General features: G+C 38.9%; 1 protein-coding gene across 2 annotated transcripts in view; it reads left to right on the top strand.

Annotated features, from left to right (window-relative positions):
- The first annotated feature begins 1237 nt into the window (after positions 1-1237).
- Positions 1238-27762, top strand: part of TNKS2 (tankyrase 2) — a 28997-nt gene continuing 2472 nt past the window's right edge. The window contains exons 1-26 of one of the 2 annotated variants that reach the window (XM_059476659.1): positions 1238-1449; positions 5621-5845; positions 6776-6871; positions 7526-7562; positions 7871-7946; positions 9269-9363; positions 9914-9980; positions 11652-11838; positions 12768-12889; positions 13380-13471; positions 13559-13637; positions 14565-14736; positions 15384-15463; positions 16430-16575; positions 17003-17168; positions 17453-17672; positions 18070-18179; positions 18868-19056; positions 19840-20092; positions 20704-20786; positions 21221-21341; positions 23284-23381; positions 24028-24102; positions 25086-25191; positions 25815-26001; positions 27382-27538. In XM_059476659.1, the coding sequence (XP_059332642.1) occupies positions 1245-1449; positions 5621-5845; positions 6776-6871; positions 7526-7562; positions 7871-7946; positions 9269-9363; positions 9914-9980; positions 11652-11838; positions 12768-12889; positions 13380-13471; positions 13559-13637; positions 14565-14736; positions 15384-15463; positions 16430-16575; positions 17003-17168; positions 17453-17672; positions 18070-18179; positions 18868-19056; positions 19840-20092; positions 20704-20786; positions 21221-21341; positions 23284-23381; positions 24028-24102; positions 25086-25191; positions 25815-26001; positions 27382-27538 (3444 nt within the window). In that variant the 5' untranslated portion in view covers positions 1238-1244. Of the gene's footprint in view, positions 1450-1745; positions 1959-5620; positions 5846-6775; positions 6872-7525; positions 7563-7870; positions 7947-9268; positions 9364-9913; positions 9981-11651; positions 11839-12767; positions 12890-13379; positions 13472-13558; positions 13638-14564; positions 14737-15383; positions 15464-16429; positions 16576-17002; positions 17169-17452; positions 17673-18069; positions 18180-18867; positions 19057-19839; positions 20093-20703; positions 20787-21220; positions 21342-23283; positions 23382-24027; positions 24103-25085; positions 25192-25814; positions 26002-27381; positions 27539-27762 lie in introns of those variants that run through there. The other variant, XM_059476661.1, reaches the window with a different exon arrangement.

The raw sequence follows: 27762 nt of genomic DNA, 5'->3' as shown, positions 1-27762 counted from the left end.
CGTGTGGGACTCTGGCTATTCCCTGCCTGCTGAGCACAGCTTGAAATTTCAGTGGAGACACAGAGATAAACCAGTGGGATTACAGAAACACACATGACTGAGGCATCGCGTTTGTCAAAGCATGTGGCTCCTGCCCTGCGCTGGCTGCATTCTTCTGTCACTCTGCTGCTGTGGCTGTGTGTAAGTTACCAAACTGAACACACACTGACACAAGCATCAACCTTGCTCTGTCACTAGCATGGTGACAGCCTGGTACAGCTTGTAGTCTCCCCCAAAAAATTCCTGAGTTCAATTTAGGAATTAACATGGACCAGGGAGAAAAAATTTGGATGTAACTGCGTTGTTTCAGGGACAGGGATGTTTGACAGAATGGAAGTGACTAGACTGTACAAATGTGCTAGATCTTTTTCCTTGTACTTAAGTCGTTTAATTTCCTGATGTGACAGAAGTCTGCAAGGTGAATTTACTTTGGAGGTACTCATCTCTGCATTTGCAACAGGAAGGTACTGACCCTATTCAACTACTTTTTTCCAAAGTGTTTTAATATGGTGTGAATGAAAAAAACCCACGTTTCAGAATGATCAGCTGAATTCTATTCCAGTCAATCCCAGAGGCTCAGGCTTCCCCATCAAGCCGATGAGCTAACTGCAGGGGCAGCGAGGGACAGAACACTTCCTATTCTCTTCCATAACCTTGAATTGGCAAAGTCAACTAACAGTTTTTTTAATATCTGTGTTTAGAGATTAATAAAGAGAACTGTGTCATTTAAGTTGTATAATTTCCATTTCATAGTTATCATGCAAGTTCTGAACTTCCTCGGAGTCACGGTGTTTTCCTATATAAGCAACTGTGCAAGGATCATGAAGCCATTGGCACGAAAATGCAGTCTTACACGCTTGCAGGGGGGAAAAATCCCTACGTTTAATTACTGAGAGCACCTAAGGCATATTTGTACATATGGGACGAATGGCTGACGCTGTATTTATTTTCTGCTCCTCACCATCCCTCCCGGGGGAGCAGGGGGCACTGAGGGCAGCCCGTGAGGGGCCGCGCTGGGCTCCACTCCCGGCCTCGGCCGCAGCACCGCGGCCCGGCGCTGGGAGGCTCCCGCCGCGCGCGCCTGCGCACGAGGCCGGCGGTGCCCGGATCCCTCCGCCGGGCGCAGCGCCCGCCCGGGAGCGCGTGCGGAGCCCCCCGGGCCGTGAGGGGCGGCGGGCGGGGGCTGCGCGGGGCCCGGCCCGGCCATGGCGGGGCGAAGGTGCGCGGGAGGCGCGGCCGCCCTGGCCGAGGCGCCGGGCTGCGGCGCGGCGGCGGCCGAGCCGGCCCGGGAGCTGTTCGAGGCCTGCAGGAACGGGGACGTGGAGCGGGTCAAGCGGCTGGTGCGGCCCGAGAACGTGAACAGCCGCGACACGGCGGGCAGGAAGTCCAGCCCGCTGCACTTCGCCGCAGGTACCGGGGCAGGGGGAGCGGGGCGGCAGCGCCGCCTCCCCGGGGCGCCGGGCTGGGCCGCGGGGCAGCGCCGGGAGCACCGGGCCGCTCGGGCCTCGCCGCTCGGGCCGGGCGCTGCGCCGGGGTCCGAGCGCTCCGCCGGCCCCGAGCATCGCCCCCACCCCGCGGCCCTGCCCGGCCCTGGGGCCGAACCGGTGTCACCCGCGCGGAGGGGTCAGCGAGCGGTACGGCCCTGTCTGCTCGCTTATTTCATGTTTCTTTTTTTTCCTTTTTTTTTAAAAAAAAACCAAACCTCATCTGGCTTTGAGGACGCATCTGGAGTGGGGTTTCTGCCGTTCGTGTTGTGACACGTGAGCTCTGACAGGGACACGTCCCACGTACAGTTCTCATGGATTCCAGCGGGCCTGTGCGTTTTTAGAATTGAACGCGTGAAGGTGTTTGTCAGACACCACCGTTTCTAAGCTTTTTTCGTTCTTATCTTTGACAAATGGACTTTGTTAATTCAGGACGTAAGTAAGCAAAGGCCTGGCGTCACTGCTTTCACTGGCAACTGGCCAGAAGATTGTATCCCACCTTTTCAGACAAAGACCTGACTGTGACTGCTGTTTTCATGTTGGTTGTTTTCGTTTAATTACAGCCTTAGATGTAGGACTCCAGGGCTGACAGGCTGCAGAAAACACCAGCTGCTTTTCAGCTAATCAATATGGATAGTAACAAAGATGTTTGTTTCTTTGTTAGATTGTTTTGGTAAAGGTTTCAGGTGTCCTTTCCTCATGTTAAGAGAGCTTGACTCAGACTTAGGTCTAGGTTCTTGAAAGACTCCTCAGGACAGCAGTATGTAATAAATTCAAGAAGCTTAATTGGCAAGAGAGCTCAGGAGACAACTTAAAATATCCTGTCAGAGGGAAATAAATTTTTGTAGCTAATTTTTTATATGCAGCAGTCCTTCGTGTCCACTTATAAACTCTGAACTTCTAAACAGCTGTGTATGTTTTAGAGCATTTGAGAGAAGTGAGGGGTAGGTTTTATTTATTTATTTGCTTTTGGTTAGTTTGGGGGTTTTTTGCCTAAATGTTTCTCATTCACTATAATGATCTGATTTATCTCTCTGAACAGGCGTGATGTCTTGACTTTAAATAACTCCTGATCTGTAGAAAGATTTTTCTTTTAAAATGTGTAGCCACAGGTTCGTGTAGTTGTTAGATTTCTAAGGTTGAACAGGTTGGTGTGTAAATGGGAGACACTGTTGTCATCCCGAATCTTCTTCCAACTTGCTACAGAGAAATGAACTGCTCCTCTCAGCGGCCTGTAGGAGATGCTGAGAGTTTCTGGTTAAATGGGACAGAAAACTTGTGTGATTTCTCTGAGGAACTCCCTTTACCCCTCAGGTGGAGCTCTGCTGTTGTCAGCCCACCTGCAATAGGCTCTGTGTGAAAGGTGGACATAAGTAGCTCTTGGACTTGGGCCTGACTGGTTTTGTTTGGTTTTGCCTTTCCCCTGTTATTCACAGTTGGAATAATACTCACTTCTTTTGTCTTTGCCTCTGAAAGAGTCACATTCCAGGAAGTAAAAGCAAAAATCTGTTTTATTCTGGCTTTGTTTATCCTAGTTGTCTGGGTGTTCTTAGAAAATACATTACAAAACTTCTCTGACTAGTTTCATTCAGTTTCGAGATTTCTTTTATGGAGGAATTTGAGCTGAAATACATAATGTCATCATGTTTTGTATTGCCCTTTTTTCCTTTTTTAGTGGCATTCTGGGTCTGAATTTGGGTTCTAATTTTTAAGTCTTTTCCCAGATCTTACTTAACAATTAAAAAAAAAATAATAAACCCAATTCCTTTTTCTCATGTGTCAGTTTGTAAAAGCAGATTTTGAAGTAAAAGATGTAAAAGAAAAAAAGCTTCAGGCTCTCCCTAGAAATGTGTCATTATCAGAAGTAATACATATTGGAGTTTTGCTGGAGGTTGCTCTTTGGATTTTGTAGTACACAACTGTGTGTGATAGTTAAGTTATCCTGAAGGTTTAGACAAGAGCCCACCATCCTTCACAATAAAAGAGGCTCCATCCTTTCCCATCATAAACTGCATCTACTTCCTTAAGTCAGTCTTTTTCATCACAGTGTGTGTCAAAGTTCAAAGTATCACAGGGTTTTAAGGACTTGGCAGGTACTAAAATGCCTTTCCTGCAATCTAAATTTCATAAAATATATGAACACCCAAGGCAGGGGAGAAGAATTTGAGCTGAGTTCTTTCTGTTAGCTTTTTATCCCATCAGAAGTAGCTGAATGTCAATTATAACCCACTGTGATTGTAAATAAATACCTTTTTTAAATTATGCACCATTGTACATTTCGTCTATGATTAATAATTGTGAATTGTCAGCTAAAAATTTGTAACTTTCCAGGGAACAAGTGCAGTGAGCTGCTCAGCTGTCACAGGTGATAGAAGATTGTCAGCTCGGGGTCCTGAGTAGCCAGCCTTTCTTGTTGGCAATTAAAACAAAGAGTTCATGATGATAAGACCATTACCGTGCACAGTTGAAAGGTGTGATCCCATCTAGGTGGTCTCTTGATAAAAGCTCAAGAGCTAGAGAAAACACCTACCTCTTAAAAATTACAGTCTTGGGGTTTTTTTAAGTGTTGAAATAGTTTTTCCTGCAGCCAGCTAAGGGTGAAGAGGAGCTGTTAGAGCAGGCAGTGACTGCCTTCCCTGATAGCAAAGGCTGCCCCTGCTTTCCACGCTCAGGAAAGAGCAGAGGCAGAGACCATTGTGCAGTTTGGCCACTTCCTCTGTACTCATGCATCCTTTAGAAAGCAATGGGAAAATAATTCCCCTTCCATATATGGTGCCCTGTTGTACAGATGCTTCCCCAAGGAAGTAAGGAATCCCTGCTGTGCACTGGGGGCTGGAGAGAAGTTACAAAAATTGGTGTGATACAAATGAGTTCATTTCATGGACATTAAATTAACTGCAGGGGTGTTGCTGTACTGAAGGTACTTTGTGAATAGATGCTGGCTTTGCTGGGAGAGAAGCTGTGGATTGCTCATGAATTGTATCTGATTGTACCTCTGTATTAAATGGAGGGATCTGAGGGAATTCTCTATGCCTATAATAAGATTTACTACAGCTGATTTTCAATTATGATGTTGATTCCTGGTGAGGAATTTTACTTGTAAAAATGTGACTTTACATCAACACCTTGAGGGGTGGGAATTCTTCTGTACAAGAATGAGTGGTTTAGCTGCCAGATAGGTAGTAAAGAATTTGATCAGAGTCTTTTGTAGCATAATTTCAGCAGTCCTGGAGAACATTTCTCCGTACTCTGAAGAAAATACCGAGCACTTTGTACTCAAATAACAGTTTTGATTATGTGTTTGCAGGACTCCTGCACATGTGAAGGTCTCTTCTGAGTAGTTCCTCAGAATAATTTAGTACATTTTGAGTATACATTCAAACTATAAACAGAATTTTTTGAAAGCTTGAGGAAACAAGAAAAATGTCAGGACACATTTAAGAAAAATAACTGTATTTATAAGACTTAGAATAGCTGAACATATTGAAAAATGAGAAATATTTTGCATATAATGTAATATAGACAATAAGACTTCATGGGTACAGCCACTAAGATTTTTTTTGGCAGCAGAACTATGCTTGCATGTGCAGTGAATATGAGTTACTGTGCCTGTGCAGATAAATTGGTTTTGCATGGACCATGTGTCTGATCCAGTTCTCATCCCAAGTATTCTGAGCTTCTGTTCTCTGTTAGGACAGGCAGGGTGGGTAAGTGCCATGGTGAGACTCAAAAGTGAATTTGCTGTAGGGTCTGTGGTTCTGGCCTCATATGGAGATAGTAAAGCAAATACAGATACAGTTTGATGTCCTAGTTCATTTGCCATTGTATAAGTATGCCAGATACAGCTGAAACGTGAGGGAACCCTATCAAGGTATTAATTATTTCTGTAATCTTTAATATTACTTTTCTGCTGGATTCAATCTAATTTTTAAGAATTTCAGAAACATCCTTAGTATGTAAATGCTTCTTTAGCAAACCATGCCAGTTGTGATTGTCTTTAGGAGTGGTTACTGAAGTTTGTTGGTTTAATCTGCACATCTGGGGCAGGAATTTCTCTTCCCCCACCCTGAAGCCTTTTCTCCCCTTTCCTCTTGCAGGTTTTGGTCGGAAGGATGTGGTTGAGTATTTACTCCAGAGTGGTGCCAATGTCCACGCCCGGGACGATGGCGGCCTTATTCCTCTGCACAACGCCTGCTCCTTCGGCCATGCTGAGGTTGTCAATCTGCTCCTGCGGCACGGTGCAGATCCCAATGCTCGAGATAATTGGAATTACACTCCCCTTCATGAAGCTGCCATTAAGGGGAAGACAGATGTCTGCATTGGTAATTTTCTCCCACTCTTCCTGTGACTGACTCACTTGTTTTCACTGTGAACAATCTAGAACCCTTTTAAGACCACTTTAACTCTATGGAGCTATGGCTGATACAAGGGTTAAAAGTAAACATCTTTCATAAACTTCAATTCAGATGTCACTGTTACAAGATACAGGTTTTTGGTTCTTTTTTTATAATTGTCTACCTATTAAGGTTCATCATGGGGAAAGTGCTTTAAAGTGATGATGATGGAGCTAAATTCTCTTCTATTTCAGCCTAGACTCTTATGCTGCCTTCTGCTTCTGATCACAGTGCAGTGGGAAGAACAAAAGTGATCTTAATAATGGATTCATTCTGTCTTATGTGTAGCAGCTGTGTTAAATTAGTTAAGGATGGGAAAACTTCAATTATATTGACTACCTGTTTTACCTACACAGTTCTTAAGAGGAACTCTTTAAGGAGGTGGTAGAAAGTTAGACACATAGTCGAAACACATTTCTTGATTGTGTGGTTTGCTGCCATTTACTTTAAGAGAGCTGTACAGATAACATTGCCTGTTTGGCCTGAGTGCAGCATGCACAGACTGCCACTGCTGTCTGCAGGTTATCACAGGATTTGGGGCAGCATGCTCTGGAGTTGATGGAAAATAGCTGAGTTTTGTGGTGGGTCAGTCACAAGCTTTCAAGAGAGATTGTCTCTGGTCAGTCTGTGGTTCTGTCTGTGTTCTCCTTTTGATCTGCTTTTTTCTCTTAAAATGTGTCTAGACATATTTCATCAGAGACACTGGTCACAGATGACATTGCAGAATGCTGACATTAAAAATTTGAAAAAGGAAGTTAGAATGTTTCTTTTGTTGTTTGCAGATTACAGTAATGTTATGTCTCATAAACCTTGTCTTGTAGAATTGTTTTCTCATGGAAAACTTTGGCATTTTTGCAGTACTGTTGCAGCACGGTGCTGAACCAACCATCCGGAACACAGATGGAAGAACAGCTTTGGATCTAGCAGACCCGTCTGCAAAAGCAGTGCTGACTGGTAAGTGATAATCTTTAGATTCCTTTATGACTAGTAACAGTTGAACTGATGTAACACAGTAGTTTGGAGCTTGTCTTTTTGATACTACTTTAACTGGTCTCTGGTTTATAATTCTAAATAGAATTCACATATGGCTTTCATCATCTCAGTCATGGCATGTGTTCTGGATAGTTTATCATGCTAGTTCAATAATGAACTGTCAAATTTTTAGAGTCATAGAATGGCTTAGGTTGGAAGGGACCCTAAAGATCACATAATTCCAGCCCCCTGTCATGGGCAGGAATGTTGACTAGACCAGGCTGCCCAGACCCCATCCAACATGGCCTTAAACACATCCAGGGGCAGGGAATCTACAACTTCTCTGGGCATCCTATTCCAGTGCCTCACTACTCTCTGGGTAAAGAATTTCCTCCTAACATTTAATTTAAATCTCTCCTCTTCCAGTTTCAGCACATTTCCCTTTGTCCTATCAATACCCACATGTGTAAAACTCACCCTTCCTCTTTTTTAAAAGCTCTCTTTTAACAACTGAGAAGAGTATTTGTAAGTATTCTAGCACTTATGTTCTCTAAAATTTTTGAAGAGGAGGATAAATAGTAAACTTCACATGCAGATATTTATTTGATAGCTAAAGAAAGCCCTTTTGTCTTCTAGGTGAATACAAGAAAGATGAACTCTTAGAAAGTGCCAGGTATGTATGTTTGGAAAATAACTGGAATTAGTTGTATTTGCAAAATTTTGTGTCATTAATATATAGATATGTAGTCTTTGGAGCTTGCATTCCATCTAGATGCTAAGTTTTGCCTGTTTTCTGTGAATGAAGCTACAAAAGTAGTTCCATAAATGCATTTTTTGTTTTCTCTTTAATGCTGACAATACAGAGGGGGATGTGTTGCGTCAGATCTGTTGAATGTTACCACAATGAAAAATAGAAACCAGAATAAGCTAGTAAAAATTGGGATAAGAATATTTCTGCTCATTTCACATCTTGTTTTTCAGGAGTGGAAATGAGGAAAAGATGATGTCTCTTCTTACACCATTAAATGTTAACTGTCATGCAAGTGATGGCAGAAAGGTATTTTTGTTTAAAACTGATTTAAAAGTAGTTATCTCTTACATGATCCGGTTACTGTTTGATCAGATTTTAAAAATGTTAAACATAAAATCTACTTGCTTCACTGTATGTGGGAAAATAAGATTCCACCTCTCTAGCAGCCAGCTTAGGGGTTGCTTTTTTGGGTTTGTTTTTTGTTTTTTTTTTTTCTTTTTTTGTTGTTGTTTTTTGGTTTTTTTTGTTTTTTAATCTTAAAAGGACTATGCAAGTAATTCTATATAGGATCAATAAGCAAACTCCTCAGTTGAAGCTTCTGCTTGACCTTCATATCTGCAGTGATAAAGAAGCGAGGCCTTTGCACAGATTTTTGTCCCTGTCAGGGAGAAATACACAGGTGCTTTATTTGACATGCACCCTTAGGCAAGTTGCTGCTCCTGATGCAGGAGCAAGCTGCTCATTGCTCTAAGTAAAGAAGGACATAAAAATGTTCAGAATCTCCATTCTGAAAAATCCTGAGTCTTCTGGTTTCAGCCCCTGGCCTACAGAAGGTTCAGGTTATTGAGTATCACTTTTTGGCATCATTATTCTCATGAAGTATTTGTACTCATTCACCCAAGTTTTGATTTAGTTACTTCCCCTTTGTGAAGCTTTGTGGTAAGATACTGGGATCTCCAAAACACTGATGCATCTCTGTTTTCTCATCTGGTTATGAGGCTCATCCTCTAGGAACTGTAGAAATCTGGTTCAGTGGATGGGTTTGTAAATGCAGAGGATACGATTCCTACTCACTCATTTGTAGCTCTGTTTTTTGTGCTGCTGATGCTTGAATGCATTTGCTAGAAAAGATCATAGAGCAGTTAGTTATCTGTCTGCTCTGTGGAGGGTGAGAGTTTAGAAGAGATGAAATTTCCCCCACACCCTGCTCACTGCATTCACAAACGTGGATAACAATCACTCTTGATAATTTTCAAACTTACTTCATTGATTGGCAGAGAGACTTCTTCATAGTTTAACAGTCATTGTTGCTAATGGTTTTCCTACTTCCCCTTTCACAAGGATATAGTTTGTGCCAGCAGAGTATTTATAGCTATGGTAGGCTAAAAAACCAAAAGTGGCCTTTGTATTAGTGATGGAGTAAATTTGGGATTTGTGTTTATGTTGACTTCAAGAGTAGTCAGTGAACATATTTACCAAATGTCTGATTCAAGCACTCTGGGATTTTTTTAAGCTTGTAAGTCTTGAAGGACTTCATCGTTTAGTACTGTTAACAAGTTGTGAAAAAATGAATAGAAACTGAACCTTGATTTTGTGTTACTGATTCATTCTGCATTCTCTTGTTTCAGTCTACTCCATTGCATTTAGCAGCTGGGTATAACCGTGTGAAAATAGTGCAGCTCTTACTGCAGCATGGAGCTGATGTGCACGCTAAGGATAAAGGGTAGGTTCCTTTTTCCCTTTCTTCAGAATAAACAGAATCCTTTAAAAATGGAGGTGAAGTAAAGATGAAGTGAAGTAATAATGTTTTAACCACAGAGAATTTCCAACTTTAGACTGTTCTGTAACCTTTAAACTTTCTGTTGTGACCAAAATGCAAGTTGATTTGTTTTCACAGGAGAAGATATTACAGCATTGTTCTTGTGAAAAAGGATATAATTAGGGTCACTCCTGAACATCCCCTGCAGATAGGTCTTCCTGCTTAGGGTTCCAAGTCCGAGTGGAACCATTTCATCTGCACTGAGACAATGCAATTCACTTCTCATCTTCTGATTATTTTTAGATGCTTACTGTTCTGATAAATGCTGATGGGATTTTCTTGTTTCTTCTTCAGCTTCTTATTTCCCCATAGTTTCATTTGAACATTTGTCATATTATTTTTGTAAAATGTTGACTATGAAGCATAGTACCAGTTGCAATGTGTTAGATGCATTTGAAATTAATATATGTGTGTATTCTAAACTAATCATCCTTCTCCTTTTTCTTCTTTGTAGAGACCTGGTACCACTTCACAATGCCTGTTCCTACGGTCATTACGAAGTAACAGAGCTTCTAGTCAAGGTTGGTCTTTGAAGAGATCAAATTGCGTTATTATTAAATAAGAACAGTTTATAATAGACTAATACAAGTTGCATATTTTTTATTTTGTACGTAGATTTACAAAACTTAATAATAAATTGCTTTTGCTCTACATGATAGTGATTATTAAGCTGGAGCTACAGAATCTTCTGCTTGCAAGGAAGCTTTTTTCTTTATAAATGTGCTTTCTGTTTTTAACTCTCTGCTCCAAAGTTGAATATTTTCATACCACCAAGTAAGTACTGCTTATCTCAATCTTTCTACACTCACCAACAAAAAAAAAATGAAGCACCAGAAAACCTCCTACAAGCTGAGTAGTTTTTTTAGTTTGACAGTAGAATAATATTTTAGAAGACAAAGCAATAAGAGATGTTTTAAAAGAATACTGGTAAAGATAGTAAATGTTTTAAAACTAAAGAGCAGTCAGTCTTTTCAGGAAATTAACTTTACAGCATCAGTTCTGGCCCTGAATTGTAGGCTTTACTCCAAAGAAAGAGAAACCTGTCTGTTTTCCTAACAAAAGGGAACTCTTGGAACTGAAGCAGTGTATCTGGATTATGTTAGTCTTGAAGATAGGTATGATACACATTAAACTAGTGGCTTGAAGATGTGGGCTGCAGCATGATATGTGTACTCCACCAAAGGAGTTTTGAGCTGTGCCTATTCTCAGCTGCCACAGCAAATCAAGATTGTTATAACAACTGAGAGTATTCTGTTGTCTAACTCCAGACATTTGGCTGCTCAGAGAATAGCTCTTGTTCTGCTATGTGTGTCTCAGTCCCCCACTAATTCTGTGTATCTTTCTACTTGTTTAGCAAAAAATTTTGTAAAAGAACCTATTGAAATAAACTTACATTGCAGTAAATATAAATAGTCATGATTTTTTTTACTTCAGGGGCCAGTTGTAAAGTGAATTTTTACAGTGGTGTTCCTAGACACAGCCCCACAAATGAGCTTTTGGCTATACACTACTGTGTGTCTTAATGATTTAGCTGGAGTTGTGTTCTGTATTGGATTTCTGCTCTAGAAAATTCTGAATTACTTTTTGCAAAGCTATACATCTTTAAGAGAAGCAGTGGCAAAGAGCATGTACTTGCTTATAGGCTGAACTTGAAGCACAATCCAAATGTTACTGGAGAAAAATTACACATACATTACTCATCCAGGAGTATTACTTGTAGAATCTTGTACTTAAATGTTTTGAATTAAAATTGAGTGCCCATCTCAGTTGAGATACCGTGGCATTCATATCTTGGGGGTTATTCACAGAACATGTATTTATCATAGTGCATCTGGTCACTCTGGACATTTTCTAGAGCTGCAAAGAACCAGAGCTTGTTCACAGGTGATTTGGAGAATGTGAATATTTCTCTTTGTCTGATTTGACCTGTAGCAGAGCTCCTTTCCTTTCTGAAAAAAGCCTGAAAAGACTAGCTAGCCTTTGGATTCTTTGATTGAACCTGTGGGACACCAGGTGATTAAAAACCACAATGTGCTGAAATGTTGTGTTAGATTGAAAATTAGTGTCTTGGAAACAGTTTGCATATAAGCATTGATTTTTATTTTAACAGTCTACTGTATTAAAACTAATAACAGTCTTTTTCTAACGTCCTGGTTTTGATTGCATCTTTTTTTACCCCTTTCCCTTTCAAGCATGGAGCATGTGTGAATGCAATGGATCTGTGGCAATTCACCCCTCTGCATGAAGCAGCTTCTAAGAACAGGGTGGAAGTATGTTCTCTTTTGTTAAGTTATGGTGCTGACCCAACACTGTTGAACTGTCACAACAAAAGCACCATTGATTTGGCTCCAACGCCCCAGTTAAAAGAACGATTAGCATGTGAGTATCAAGTGGGATCAGTTCTGCAGTTACAGCTTGTAATGTGTCATTAGATTCCCTAGACAGTGACCTGCCAGAAACCAGATTTGGAACATGCTTATGCTTTGACAGTAATTGTGCAGTGTTACACAGTATATTTCACTGTTTATAATTTGAAACTGCTATATTTTCTGAATGAAAGCATTTAAAATATTTTTACTGTCAGTTTTATAGTCAAGTGCTTGTGGTGGGTTTTGCAGCTTTTCCCCTATTAAATGCTTTCCCTCATGACCTTGCCAATACACTTTCATATCCCATACTTGTTCCTGTCATTGCATTAAGAGTGTTGAAATATTAAATTTTATTCCACAGTTTTTTCTTTGAAGAAAAGAGGAACTGTTTAGAATGCTGAATACATTTGAGTGTGCCACAATCACTGAAAGTTGAAAAAACCTGATGAAGGGCATTGATTTTTGTCCAACAAACTTGACGAGTGAAAAGAGCGAACTCAGATTCTGTCCTTTAGTGGTTGAAACAATAACTTTCTGGGGTATTTACAAAAATTGTCAGTAAATACTACACTAGGCTTCATGAAAGCATCTAGAAATTATTTTCCAGAAATAGATCAGAAGTAGAGATTTTTATGTGCCTGAGTTAGTACCTGTGTGAACAGTAGAACCTATAAAGAGGTGAGTGAAATAGATCTTGTGCAGCCAGTTTGGATTTGTCTGGCTTTGGTTTAGAAACAAAGCCAAAGCTGTGTAGTGTTTTGACTTAACTAACAAGTTCTGTCAGTTGATGTAATAGCTTGAGTCAGACTTGGAAATGTGTGCTCCATGGTCTGCTGAATACAATTAATTTCCTTTTTTTCAACTGAAAGAAGCAATTCTCTTGATCCTTCTTGAGCCAAGGAGTGTAACCCTCTGCTATGTATTTCTTTGTTTTCGAAGATGAATTCAAAGGTCACTCACTGCTGCAGGCTGCAAGAGAATCAGATGTAGCTCGTATAAAGAAACATCTTTCTTTGGAAACAGTGAACTTCAAGCATCCTCAGACACATGAGACAGCATTGGTAATAACTCAGGATTTATTAATGGCTTTGTATATATTGTGACTAACCTAAGCACACTAGGTAATAGTTTAGCAATAAATACTGCAGTGTCAAGTGCTGTAATTCAGACCAAGCTGGAATACACAGTGTCTAGCTAAGCAAATAACACTGACTGATATTTTGTTCTTTATGTTAAGACTGACATAAATTATTTAGGCCTGTTAAGATTGTCTAAATGACTGGGTTTTGTAGAACATTCTTATCTTAAGCAACAGCAAGCTATATGTGCTAGCTTTGTTTTGATGGTTTCCGGCAGTTATTAGGGGAGTTCTTGAAAATACCAGAGTAAATCCGAAAGCCCACGTAGAATCTTCCAAATTAATAAGTGTCTGCAGGTTTTGGGGATTTTTTCTGTTGTCTTTTTACACCACCAGCTCTTAACTGCCTGCTGATCAGCAAAACCTGGGTATTGCTAGCTGGTTGTTAATTGTAAACTCTTTCATGTTTATAGCACTGTGCTGCTGCATCTCCGTATCCTAAGAGGAAACAAGTATGTGAATTGCTGCTGAGGAAAGGAGCCAATATCAATGAAAAAACAAAAGAGTGAGTGGTTACAAATGAATGCTATTAACTGTTTGTTTAGAAGATTTTACAAAATACATTTTGAATTATTCTCTTTTTTTTTTTAAGCTTCTTGACTCCTCTGCATGTGGCATCAGAAAAAGCTCATAATGATGTTGTTGAAGTAGTTGTGAAACATGAAGCTAAGGTATGAGTATCATACTTCTGTTGACATTCATGTACTATACAGGTTTTCACACCATGAGAGTGGAAGTTTTTGTAAAATAATTTGTTTTGGAAGGTTCTAGATTTGGAGACTTCAGCTACAGGCCATCAATCCATCAGTACAGCCTTGTACATTACAAAATCATCATTGGTTTGGTCCTGTTTTCAAGAAGTGAGGATGTAGTTCTCTCTGGGAATGGAAAACTTTCAAAGTGTCTTATTCAATGTTTCATTGTCCAGCAGGAATAATGGAATACATGGGGAAGAAAAGTGAGGGGTGTATATGAACAGCAAGAAGCTAAACTGAACTGTGTGACAGACTTTACATGATGTTGTATGCAGTAAAAAGTAAAATTAAAACAAAATGTTAATTCATAATACAGTATTTAGTTCAAACTTCCACAGAAAGAAAATGTGGAGAGACTCTAGTGCTTGAATCCTCCAAGACTGAGTTGAATCTCTCTCATAGAAATTTGATTGTAGCCTGACTGTATGAAGTTTTTCAAAAACAGAGGAAGAGTAGGGAATAAAAGTAGGGTTTAGGTGCAGAGTTTTAAATTGTTGAATACACTTTGAACCAACAGATAGGAAGCCCTCAGTCTGAGAAACTACAGTAAGCCAATGCAAGGTAGAAGCTGTTCTACATGTTAGCATTGGAGTTAGTACTGCAAGGAGCAAAGTAGTGAATTACTCCTGTTTGTGGTAAAAATGCAGTGGATTATTCCCATACCTCTAAAAGGAGGCTACTTTATGAACTGTTTTTGTTTGAAATGTCATCACCTTTGGAAATACACTAAATATGTTCTTTTTAGTATAGTAAGGATGCTATTTGTGAAATGTTCCCAGTCAGCAATGAAAACATCTTAATACCAGCTTGATGGTGGTATTTCTTGTCTGTGTTATTTTTTAGGTTAATGCATTAGATAATCTTGGCCAGACCTCTCTTCATAGAGCAGCACATTGTGGTCATCTTCAGACATGCAGGTTGCTGCTGAGTTCTGGATGTGATCCTTCCATCGTGTCTCTGCAGGGCTTTACAGCCTTACAAATGGGGACTGAAAGTGTGCAACAGCTACTACAAGGTATGCTGAGTTATTCAGCATCCACTGAGGTGCTTTGTTTTACTTGCTGTTCTAGGTGCTGCCAAATAATAGTGAAGACTAGTCAACAAAAAAAAATGTTCTATGAAAGACGCTACTAGGTGATGTTTTACTTCCTACTTAACAATATCATTTACTGTCTGAATAATCAGATATGAAGATTTGGGGTATAGTCACCTGGAATAATTTTCTTAAAATCCTGACATAGGGTAGGGGGAATCTTGAAAGTAGAAAATGAGTTTCTAAAACACAAAATGCTTGATTTGCATTTGTGAGTGGAGGCAGCAGTGTAGGTGGATTTTCAAGAGTAAGGTTTGGACATTATAATACATACATAAACTTGATCTGGTCTAATTCTGAAACAGAAATAAGAATGCTTTGTTGGTTCGACAATATTCCAAAACATACAGGAAGCCTGCTGCTGAAGTTAACTTCCCATTAGCTGATGGTTAAACACCATTAGCTCTAGCAGCTATTGTTGTAGATAGTAAACAGAGACAAAACTTGTCGGTAATTAGTTTACTTTATTTGAAGGATTTCCCTTTAAAAAAACTCAAGTTATTTCCTGTCTTAACAAATTTCTTCAACTGCCTACACTTACCTGTCATGCAATCTCATTTATTTTGCAGAAGGTATCCCATTAGGTAATTCTGATGCAGATCGACAGTTGCTGGAGGCTGCAAAGGCTGGAGATGTGGATACTGTAAAAGTAAGCTTAAACCTCTCCTTAAAAAGAAGAGGGAATTTGTCATGGTTTAACCTCAGCCAGCAACCGAGCCCCACACAGATGCTTGGTCAATTTCCCCCCAGCAGGATCAGAAGAGAATCAGAAGGGTAAAAGCTGGAAAACTCGTGGGCTGAGACTAAGGCAGCTTAATGGAGAAAACAAAAGCCACACACACAAGCAAAGCAGAGCAAGGAGTTATTTCACTACTTCCCATGGGCAGGCAGGTGTTCAGCCATCCCCAGGAGAGCAGGGCCCCATCTTGGATAACAGTGACTTCAGAAGACAAACTCCATCACTCCAAATGTCTCCTCCCTTCCTCCTTGTTCCCCCACTGTATGTACTGAGCATGATGCCATCTGCTCTGGAGCAGCCCTTTGGTCAGTTGGGGTCACCTGTCCTGGCTGTGTCTCCCCTCGGCCTCCTGGCCAGCGTGGCAGCACAAAAAGGCCTTGGCTCTGTCTGAGCCCTGCTCAGCAATCACAACAACATGTCTGTGTTATCAGCCCTGTGTGCAGCACAAATCCAAAACACAACCCTATACCAGCCACTGTGAAGAAAATTAACTGCACCCCAGCCAAAGTAGCACAGAATTATATGCCAGTGTATAATTTCTCAAAGCAAGCAATCAACCAATCCTTCACTGACTGTTTTAGAATTATGATCAATCCTAAATCCTTTGTATTGCACAGTTACTACAGATTGCAGAGTACAATATTCATCACCTCCAGATACCTTATATAAAAAGCATTAATTAAAGTCAGAGGTGTGGATATGGGGGCAGGTGGATTTTTTCCTCAGGATGAAATCTGTAAAAAGTAAAGACTGTAAAAATACTTTTCTTTATTGAAAACGGTTGTGCAAAATTGATGGGTATAACAATGTTCTATGACTAAATTAGAAGTGTTGACACTGCATATAGTGACATGTTTTGTTTGGGGAAATTCACAGAAGCTGTGTACAGTCCAGAGTGTGAACTGCAGAGATATTGAAGGACGTCAGTCTACACCACTTCATTTTGCAGCTGGGTACAACAGAGTATCTGTTGTGGAGTATCTTCTTCAGCATGGAGCTGATGTACATGCAAAAGATAAGGGGTAAATGCTTGAATATATATTTTCTTGGCAATTGTAATTGGTCATATCTGTCAGCTTTTGAATATTGCTAACTGATAAGCATCCCATTTTTCTTAAGACGTATTTTTATTTTCATGGAAACTTCTGTTAGAATGAAGATGTTAAGAATATCCAAAAGCATTTTGCAGTACTTAATATTAGAGTATCAAGAATTTCTCTGGCCTTGTGCTTTTACTTCTCTTTAGTGCCCTGCTGATTAAGTTTTTACTGCAGTAGGTGTTCCTACGGTATTAGACTGTTGGCGGGGGTAGGGAAATAATTTGTTATGGTTTGATATGGTCAAAGATGCATTGTGTTTTAAGTTTATATTGAAGTGTTTTAAGTTTATATTGTTGAAAAAATACCCTGTTTTTAAAGAGAGTTTTCCTCTTCTTCTGATTGTTTCCAGAGGACTTGTCCCTTTACATAACGCCTGCTCATACGGTCACTATGAAGTTGCAGAGCTGTTGGTTAAACATGGTGCCGTTGTCAACGTAGCTGACTTGTGGAAATTCACTCCCTTGCATGAAGCTGCAGCAAAAGGAAAATACGAGATTTGCAAACTCCTGTTACAGGTATTACATATGCTGGAGGGAGGTACATTTCTTTCTTGTTCACTTTCAAAGTCCATTTAAGTTTTAGAAATTGATTTGTGGTTCCTAATTTATTGTAGTTAAATGTTTTTAGGAAAAGGGATACTGTTAGTACCTGTGTTGGCCTTCTTCACACAGTAAATGGAAGGCTCTCTTCAGGATTCCAATATGTGTCAGAATACTTGCTCAACAAGGCATTATAGATGCCTAAGATGCATCATGTTTATTCTACTGACATCCTGACCACCTGTTTTTGGTGTGCACAGCATGGAGCTGACCCTACAAAGAAAAACAGGGACGGAAATACTCCTCTAGACCTTGTTAAAGATGGTGATACTGATATTCAAGACCTGCTTAGAGGAGATGCAGCTCTCCTAGATGCTGCCAAGAAAGGTTGTTTGGCCCGAGTAAAAAAGCTCTGTTCACCTGACAATGTCAACTGTCGGGACACACAAGGACGGCATTCTACACCACTACATTTAGCAGGTCAGTGCTCTAATTAACTAGTTTGATTGGTTACTAATTACTGTGCCTGAACTTTCTATGTCTACACAAGTTATAGCGTAGCCTCAAGCTGGAGGATTCTGTACCTTTTCTTTAAAAAAATTAAATTCTTATGCATATTAATTTTGGGTTGCTTTTCAAACTGTTTAATTATTTTCCTGTTCTGTCTAGCCAGAGAGGGTCTTTTATTGTTTATTGGCAGGTTTTAAAACCAAATATTCTTAAGGTAATGCTGTGCTTCATAATAGGTATTGCTCAGTCTTCACTGGGACTGACAATTTAATTTACTTTCAAGTAATTTAAGTTAATTATTAACTTCTCCACAGCCTGTTGGGGGTGGTGTTGTAATTCTATTCATTCTGTCCTTCTGCAATTCCAGCTGGTTACAATAATTTGGAGGTTGCAGAATACCTGTTGCAGCATGGAGCAGATGTGAATGCACAGGATAAAGGAGGCTTGATTCCTCTGCATAATGCAGCATCTTATGGGGTAAATAGCTCAAACTTTCTGAGACTTTATTTTTTTAAAAATGGTACATTTCATTGACAGCATTTTGAGCCCCTGTAGAAGGCTTTTGCTGTTGAGTTATAGTGTAATCTTATTTGTAAGACACAGAATGAATAATCAGATCACAGCTGATGTTGTAGGTAAAGACTCATAAATTTGTAAAGTCACGAGTGGAGTTTTCTGACCATGAATGCCTAAAAAGCCAGCAGGCTGAAAGGTGTACTGTAAAATGCCTTTCCTTACCTGTGCCAGTGAAATTGTGTCAGGAAGATCTCGCTTTCACTTATATGAATGCTGTTGAGACAGCAATTCTTTTTGTGAACTTCCTGAATCTTTGTCCTTGAATCAACTCTTTAGCCAAAACAGTTGGAGAACTTTCCAAACTGGAAGTTCAGAATCAGGCTTTTTTTCCTTCAGATTCCTCTGGATTTGGAATTTTGTTTTACTCTATCCTTTTTTCACAAAAGAACAGATCTTACTTATCTTTTTGCTGATATGTCATAGGTGAGGAAGAAAACACATTGCTTTAATACTTTCTAAAATCATAATTAAATGCATTATAGGAAAATTCAGAATTATTCTGATTATAGAGAAATAACAGTAATAGTTCTGAATTATTTTAGTACACTGTGGTACCTTGGAATTTAACAGGTGTTTTTCACTTTTCCAGCATGTTGATGTAGCAGCTTTACTTATAAAATATAATGCATGTGTGAATGCTACAGACAAATGGGCTTTCACACCACTTCACGAAGCAGCCCAGAAAGGCAGGACTCAGCTCTGTGCCTTGTTACTGGCACATGGGGCTGATCCTACTCTGAAAAACCAAGAAGGACAAACACCATTGGACCTGGTCACTGTAAGTGATGGGGCTCCTCTTGGGAAATCCGTACTTATTTATGTGTGACACCTCATTTAAAACTATCCTTTAAAAAAACAGTAATGCAACCACTTCTGCAAAATCAAAAATACTGTGGTTTCTGTGGAGTTTGTATGTGCCTGGCAAGAGAAGTCAATAGAGCTTTATAAACTCTCCTTAAATAATTTCTTGCTTTAGGCATCTTATTTCAGTATGCACTGGGGATGAAAAAACCTCAGAATGTTAACAAAATGGATTAATGGTTGTAATGTGATGCTTTGAATTCAGGGCTTACAGTTTGACTAATACAAAAATTGTGACAATAAAATATAAGTAAACCTTGTAGCAGCATAAATGTAAGAAATTATCTGTCTGTTAAGTTCTTGGGGTGTTCTTTCTAAGTGTTATAATGTAATCCAAAGCTACACTTAGAGAAATTGTTTTGTTTCATAAATTCTGGTTGCCAGTAGAAGCTTCTTTCATAGCAAGTTAATTCTGTTTAACTGCCCTTAGATTTTTTTTTTAGAAATACTGAAGTCTTTACCTTTTTACAGCTTTTACATATAGACATTTTGCAATTTTATTTATGCTTTGGGCAGAAAAGGCCGTTTGTAAGCTGCAAAATGTATATTGTAAAATGTAAATGTATACTGTAAAATGCATATTTTCCCAGTATTATTTTGCAGTGTACTTAAGAAATCTCATATAATGATAGTGCATTCTAGGAAAAAACATTGTGCAGAAGTGTTTGTCTGTTTTAATGAGTTGTTTTCTGCTCTTTAGGCAGACGATGTCAGTGCGTTACTGACTGCAGCAATGCCTCCTTCTGCCTTACCGACTTGCTACAAACCTCAGGTTATAAGTGTGTCTCAGACTACAGGCTCTGCAGCTGATTCCCTCTCTTCTGTTCCATCCAGTCCATCCAGTCTGTCTGCTGCAAGTAGTCTTGACAACTTGTCTGGTAGTTTTTCTGAACTTCCCTCTGTTGTTGGTACAAACTGTGCAGAGGGAGCTACTGTTCTGGAGAAAAAAGAAGGTGAGGCTTTCTCAGGAGGGAATAGCATTTCTTAACAACTGGTGAAAAGAACACAAAGGTGTGAAGTTTCCCATACATTCATCGAGATATTATAGCATACACAATAGTTAGATTCCTTATGATGTCATTAATGAGGAACAGAAGTCTGAAGGTCTTGCAGTATAAGATTTTACTGTTTTCCCCTTACAGAGCCGTTAATTTTTTTTTTTTTTCCTGAACAGAACCAATATGGTGAATTGTGTTTTAAAAGAGAAGTCAAATGAAATTTGGCTGCATACCAAGCAGTATTTTACTTCAAACTTTATGTGGTTTTTAAGAGGCTGTTCTTAGATCAAAGTATCTTAAAAAGGTTACTTCTATGACATTTTACTTGTCCATACATTTTCTGTAGTAATGTGCATTTCTGGTAGCTGGTTGCCTCGTTCTGTGGCAAAGACTGCTCTTAGGGAGGTAGAAGAGCAGATTGCTACTGATTAGTGATATTTAATATTTAACCTACATCTGCAAAAGACCAGGAATTTCTGCTTCTCTCATTGTTGCCACAGACAGATGTGTATGCCTTATTTTACCATACAGATATGAATGTACATTGTGTTTTTCTTCTTGCCCAGTTTCAGGTGTAGATTTTAGCATTAATCAGTTTGTGCGGAACCTTGGCCTTGAACATCTAATTGACATATTTGAGAGAGAGCAGGTAAGTGGTTATATTTATTTCCTGATAGTCTGGGCTGGAAAGCAATGGAATAAATAGTAACTGTATATTAGTATAATGTAATAAGACATATTTTCAATGTGTGACAGTCAGAATGAGTGGGGTGAAGGAAGGGACTGTAACTAAATTTTTAATTGCTATATTAAAAAATGTATCTTAAAATAGATGTGTATATATTAACATATACGTAACGCAAGCAATGTAAGTTACAGTTTGTAGTTTGTAGCATGTTTACTTAAGACAAAAAGTTAGAAGAAAGCAGTTGAGTAAAAGTGAAATACAAAAATAATACACTGAAGCCTCTAATGTTCCTGTTCTTTTCACACTTGCTTTTTCTCACAGCTATTGTGAGGTACATTTTCACTGTCACTGGCATTTGTTCTGGTACAAAAAACATGGTCTTGCTTTCATTATAGATAACATTGGACATATTGGTTGAAATGGGACACAAAGAATTGAAGGAAATTGGCATTAATGCTTATGGCCATAGGCATAAAATCATCAAAGGAGTTGAAAGACTTATTTCTGGACAACAAGGTATATGCTTATTTTAAATTATCACATAATACTGCCTTTACATAATCAATTTTTATTAATTACTTATGTTATTCCAAATTGTACCTCATTAAAAAAGAGTTGGCAATAAAACCTGACCTAGAAAGTGGCACTTTAAATGGTAAGAATGTCTTCTGACTGGAAACTTGGGTACTTTTATTTATGCTGTGAATTACTGTGAATCTTGCCTTTCAGTTCTCTGCTTTATTTTTTTTCTCTGTGGTTACTCTTTTTTGTTTATATAAGTAGAGTGTTGACTTAGTGCAAAATGCTCATAAGCTCCTTGACATAGGGAATATTTATCTTCATCAGAGCACTCTGACGAGCAGAGCACATTCTCTTGACAAGTTCAGGCCTGTTATGTCCTGTTTGTTGGGTCCTGCCACAGAGTGCTGCCTGCTCACTCAGAGCAGATGAAATTCTTACACTTTTCTTTAAAAATAGAGTTGGTGTGCTTTCAGTGAACCAAAATTAACCTAATTGCTTTTTTCAACATCTTTAGTTTGCATTGAAATTACTGCTAAAGCCTCTTTAGTTGTGCAGGAGTCTTGATACCAGCACAGTCCCAGCAGTTGTGAATTCATCATCATTCAGTATGCTTCATTTAACTATGGCTGCAGAGAAGGCAAATAAAACCCTCCAAATCTATTTTTCTTCTTTGACTCCTTGAAATATCACTTACTGTTGTATTGCTATGTTTCACAGAAATTAAATAAATTAGAATTGCTAGGATTTTCTCCCTTCCTGATTCACCATTTTTGAAATCTCATTCTAAAATTTTCACTCCATATAATGAGTCACTATCCCAAGCTCTAAATTACTTTTTGTTCCTTAAAACAGTAAGAACCAGCCCTAAGATAATTCTTTTCCTGATAATGAAGTATTTAAATGAATCTGCATAATTTTCTCTTAATTGTCAGGTCTTTCTGGGCAGACTCATGAGTAATTTGGATAAAAGTTAGTTTTAAGGTGTGATTTCGGCCTCGTGTCTTGTTTGAGTTCAAAGTTTACACAGCCACTAACTGTATACTTTGCCTTTTAAGTAGGCCTGATGTGTTTTTGAACATGTGTGTATTTGTACATATGGCATCTCTTCCTGAAGTATAACCATTGTTTTGAGGTTAGTAGTGGATGAGCTTTATTTTGGTTCTTGCCACTTTGTTTCTCCTGAGCACTATTCCAGTTGCACACTGCTAACATGAGGCTCCAGACTGTGCATGAATCTGTAACTTCCACTTTCCCCAGATTATTCCTTTTAAAGAGCTCATGGCAGACCCAATGTTTAATTCTGGTCACCTGTTAGTTGCCTGGAAAGGCCATGGCCAGGAAAGACACTTGATACACACAGTCTTCATATTCTTGTATCCAGTAATTACGCTCCCATTACTTGCCAGTTGTGATTGCAGTTTATCCAATGCAAACTGACATTGGATTCTGTGTAAAATTCCAATTTTTTTTTCATATTTAGAAAGATAGAGAAGTTTTTTTAAACATTCAGTATCTTTTAGGCTTTCAATACCAGGCTCAAGCATGTTGGATTGACAGACGTAGTTCTTTGTCAGTTCTCTGTGCATGACCATGGGAAAAGTACTCCTACCAAATTAGTGCTTCAGGTTGCTCTTCCCATTCATGATGCCTCTGCCACCAGTAGTTGTGGACTCTGTACAGGGACTGGTTGCTCACTGTGTCACTGCCTAGAGTTGAAATGACCTGAAGTAAGCAGTGTTTACAAGTATTTCCCCTGTTGTGTGTACTAGTATACTGAGCTAAGCATGGATAAATGGGTTAGTGCATCTGAAATGATGATTCTTGCTGAGAGAAGGATCAGTGTCCACAGATGAGAGAAAACAGTTGTGGTTTCTGAGACTGTGTTTTATTACATTCACATATATTTTTCTGTGTTTTTGTTTTATTGCATTCACAGGACTGAACCCATACCTGACTCTAAATACTTCTGCTAGCGGAACTATTCTCATAGACCTTTCCACTGAAGACAAGGAATTTCAGTCTGTAGAAGAAGAGGTAAATGCCATTCTTTGTAGTCTCTCAGTATTTTTGCTATTGCTGCTAGAGAAGCAGCTAAGGAAGCATTGCTATACAGTTTAACAGTGAGTAAACATCACTAAGTTTAAGTAAAACCTGCATAAGGATACTTCAGACTCCCAACTTTGACTGCACCACTTATAATGTGTGGTCATGATGTCTGTAACTTTTTTCTTTCTTACGTTATTATTGCTTGTAGTATTTTTAAAACCTGTACTATATATCAAGTATCTTCAATATAACATAAGTTCTGTGCTACCAATTGATTGCCTGTTTGTCATAGACAGTTTTACATCACTTCCTTTCAACGTGCCATAATCACACAAGGCAAAATTCTGAACAAATACAATTTTAAAGAGATAAGTGACAATCTTCTCCAGTTTGAAGACTAGACCATGGAGCAGTCTAGTCAATACTGTTTTGGGTTTTTTTTAAATCATTAAACATATTCCTGTGCATTCACAAAATCTGACATTACTTAACAATGAGTCACCTAAAAATTTCTCTTGTGATTTTTAATTGTGTTAATACATAATTCATTATTTTCGTTACTTGACTTGTGTAAAGGAAACGTGTTGAAGATCTTCTGCAGGAATGTCATCCTCTTTAAATTCTCCATTTTCAGATGCAGAGTACTGTCCGAGAGCACAGAGATGGAGGACATGCTGGTGGAGTCTTCAATAGATACAACATCTTAAAGGTGCCTGAGTTTTTTGTGGCCAGTGGTTTTACACGTTTGGAGCTTTGTCTTAAAGTAACATATCTGTAAAACGTTCTACACCTGAGTTCCATAAAGTGACAAGATGTGCCATTTTGAGATATGCATAGGATAAAAATCACTTTCCAGGGAAATTCAAAGACTTAATTTATACAGAAAAGGTATTTATGGGTTAATGATCAGGAAGAAATTGACATAGGAAAATGTCACTGAAAACCGGAGAATGTTTGAAGGAAAAGGTAGGAGGCTTTATAAGAAACAGAAGAGGGTGTCTTTTGAGGGAGAATGGCAGGAAAGAAAGAGAAGAAGAAAAAGCAAAACTTTTGAACTCTTATTTTGGCTTGATTTAACATCAAACAAGTGTAAAAAAACAGGCAGTAGATGAGTTTAAATAATCTAATGGAATTTTGGTTTGTATTTATGTGGCTTTCCCTCTGAAGTTATTGTAATTATCATTAATATCATAAATATTTTGATTTGCAAGTAAATGCTACTAAGTTTAATTCTTAACTGAAGTTACAGTGGAATTGCTATGCTATATTTGCATGCACAAGACTTTGCAATGCCCAGCATACTTCTGTGGGGAGTATGTCATTTACTTTCTTTTAGAAGTGCTTCACAAATCTTCATGGAAGGCATTTCTTAATTTATTGATTGATCTTTTTCCTATTGATTCGGCATCACGAAAAATTGTGACTGAACCTGTTAAATTTCAATTAGAGCCTATTTAATTTAAGGATTATTAACAAGGAGCTCTGTAAAATGAATTGATTCTTAAGTATATAGTTATTACTTACTTGTCATAAAACAACAATCAGTTTGTGCAGGGTAACTCAATTTGTGTTTCATTGAGTCCCAAGAAAAATAATCTCACTGCAGTGACAGTGTAACTGTACTGTAGTGGCTATAGAGTATGTGTCCAGTGAAGTGAACTGAGATTTTTGGTGTCACTTTGACTGTTTCAGATTCAGAAAGTGTGCAACAAAAAACTATGGGAAAGATACACACACAGAAGGAAAGAGGTCTCTGAAGAGAACCATAACCATGCCAATGAAAGGATGCTGTTTCATGGTGAGAATTTGAAATGTACTTTATGAACTTATTTCATCAGCACCACTCTTTATTGGAGGGTTTCAACTGTCTCAAACAAAGTAAATTTCCTCAGTGGAAGTACGTTCCAGGTTTTACATGAGTTTTTTATGAACAAGTGTTTGTGTCTTTCACAAGGGATGATACAATGTACTGTACTGTTCTTCTGAAATTTGCACCTCCTTGTCTCTCCCCAAAGGAGACTTCAAAGATCTAAGTGAAAACATTTCAGTAATTATGAATGAAGGTTAAGTTTTGTGCCTCCTTGAGTCTGTTTTGTCAGCTGTATGACCAAAATGATTAAAGGTCAAACTTTATTCTGTTAAGAATTGTTTTGGGGTGGGATTTTTTTGTTTTCTTGGTTTTATAAGTTGATAAGTTAGTTTTGTTAAGCATTCCAAAGATAGCTTATCATTAGCAAGGTAAAGCCAGTTGAAGCCTTTCCTGTACACAAATACAGAGTTTGTCCTGGTGAGCAAAGTTCACAGTGCATGTTCACAAGGAGGGCTATATAGTTCCCAACACACTGGGAACGAGTGATTGAGTTGTGACACATACAAAAGCGTGTGTACTGTATTTTCAGTGTTTTACTTCCTCTCTCTTAGGCTCCCCATTTGTGAATGCAATCATTCACAAAGGCTTTGATGAGAGACATGCCTATATAGGCGGCATGTTTGGAGCTGGGATTTATTTTGCTGAAAATTCTTCCAAAAGCAATCAGTATGTGTATGGAATTGGAGGTGGCACTGGATGTCCAATCCACAAAGATAGATCTTGCTATGTCTGCCACAGGTAAGTCCCTTGAAAGAATCTGATTTTTCTTTTGCATATTGTGTCCTAGATTATCAATGCAGCAGTCTCTCTCTGAAGAGAGGTTTGCTTGCTAACCAGACTTTCTCAGTACTCTCTGTGTGCTGAATGCTGGGCCTAATAGAAACTTTCAGAAAACTTTGACATTTCAAAGTCCTAAAGAACTTTCAACCATCTTAAGTGCATTTAACCACATCTTTGCCCTTAACTTAGTGTAAAAATCAGACTTAGGAAGCCAGAGAATGAAGAGGATCTGCTAGATGCTTATGTGAAAGAGGCAGTTTGACAGTTTAGTTCTTTGTCTGTTACAGAGGAAGGAGAAATTCAGAGATATTCAGATGCAGTATTTCTTTGAGGAGGATGTACTTTGTAACAGTCAGCACTCACCTCACATCACTGCTTTTTCACATTCTGAAATAGAGATGTGGATTTGTGGGTGCTGCCACCAACTGAGTTCTTGAATCCACTTTTCAACAAGAACATCTTAGCAACACCATCAGTTCAGAATAAACTCTTAGGTCATGGAGTCAGTTTTGGTGGTGGCAGTCATTTCAACCAGAAGAATATTTAGTGTTTGTGTACATCCTCTTTTACATTGGTATACAAAGATAAAGTCTTCCTTCCAGGATCCTCCTTTGAGTCTCTCCCCCTTTTCATGTTGCTTACTCTTTTCTGGGACTCTCAAATAATGAGGATCTTCTTCCAGAGTTACAGAGGATGTCAGAGTCTCTTCATGCTTTTTAAAGTTTTGAATAAGAAGGGATTTTTAGTTTGTCTTCTGCAAAGAGTGAGAAAAGCAAAAGTTCTGGCAGAGTGAGGTGATACATAACCTTGGTCCATAAAAATGCCAGGATTCCATTGTCATTGCAGTAGGTACATGTGTACAGAAATAAGAGCCTTTGTTGAGTCTTTTAATAGTGAAAACAGCATTACAAACTGGTAAATGCTAGTCTGAGGTGTTTTGCATTGACCTGGAGTTTGCCTTGGCCTTGATGTTGACTTGGCTGTTGGATACAAATCTAATTTAGAACATTGTGAATTATATTGTCAGGATGAGTAATGGGGGAGGGGATAAAAAACTTTTTCCTAAAAAGCCCAAAATTTTAAAATAAGTAACAAACAAAGAAAAGGTGGTGGCAGTCTCTGAGTACATTGTTAAACATGCTGTTTCCAGTAACTAAGATAAACATTTTTCCGTATTACTACCAACCCTTTCCTTGGACTAGAGCTTTCCAAAGTGAGTGCAACTTTTGTTCAGCAGAACAGAATGTGGAAATTTATGAGCTATGAAAGCTGAAGTGGCTTCAAGGTTCAGAGTCATAAGCATTGTGCATTCATGGTTCTTTTTCCCTTTCAACACAGGCAGTTGCTGTTCTGTCGTGTAACGTTGGGCAAGTCCTTCCTGCAGTTCAGTGCCATGAAGATGGCTCATTCTCCCCCAGGACATCACTCAGTGACCGGGCGGCCCAGTGTCAACGGATTGGCATTGGCAGAATACGTCATTTACAGAGGAGAGCAGGTAAAGAGCTTTTGGGTTGGTTTTATAGACTCTATTTTGTCTTTTCCAAGGCATGTCATGCACTGGGGGCTTTTTCCCTAGGTTTGTGGGTGCTAGGGCTTGATTTTGTTTTTAAACAAACTCCAGCTGTGGTTGCAGGTGAAAGGATGCATGTTTCCTGAATGATCCAGGGAATTTTACCTTTGGCGTTTTGCCGTTTTTTCCTTTGGTGTTGATTTTTTCTC

Source organism: Ammospiza nelsoni, chromosome 8 (assembly GCF_027579445.1).
Source record: "Ammospiza nelsoni isolate bAmmNel1 chromosome 8, bAmmNel1.pri, whole genome shotgun sequence".
NCBI classification, from domain to species: Eukaryota; Metazoa; Chordata; class Aves; order Passeriformes; family Passerellidae; genus Ammospiza; species Ammospiza nelsoni.
This window is presented reverse-complemented; position numbering and strand designations above follow the sequence as displayed.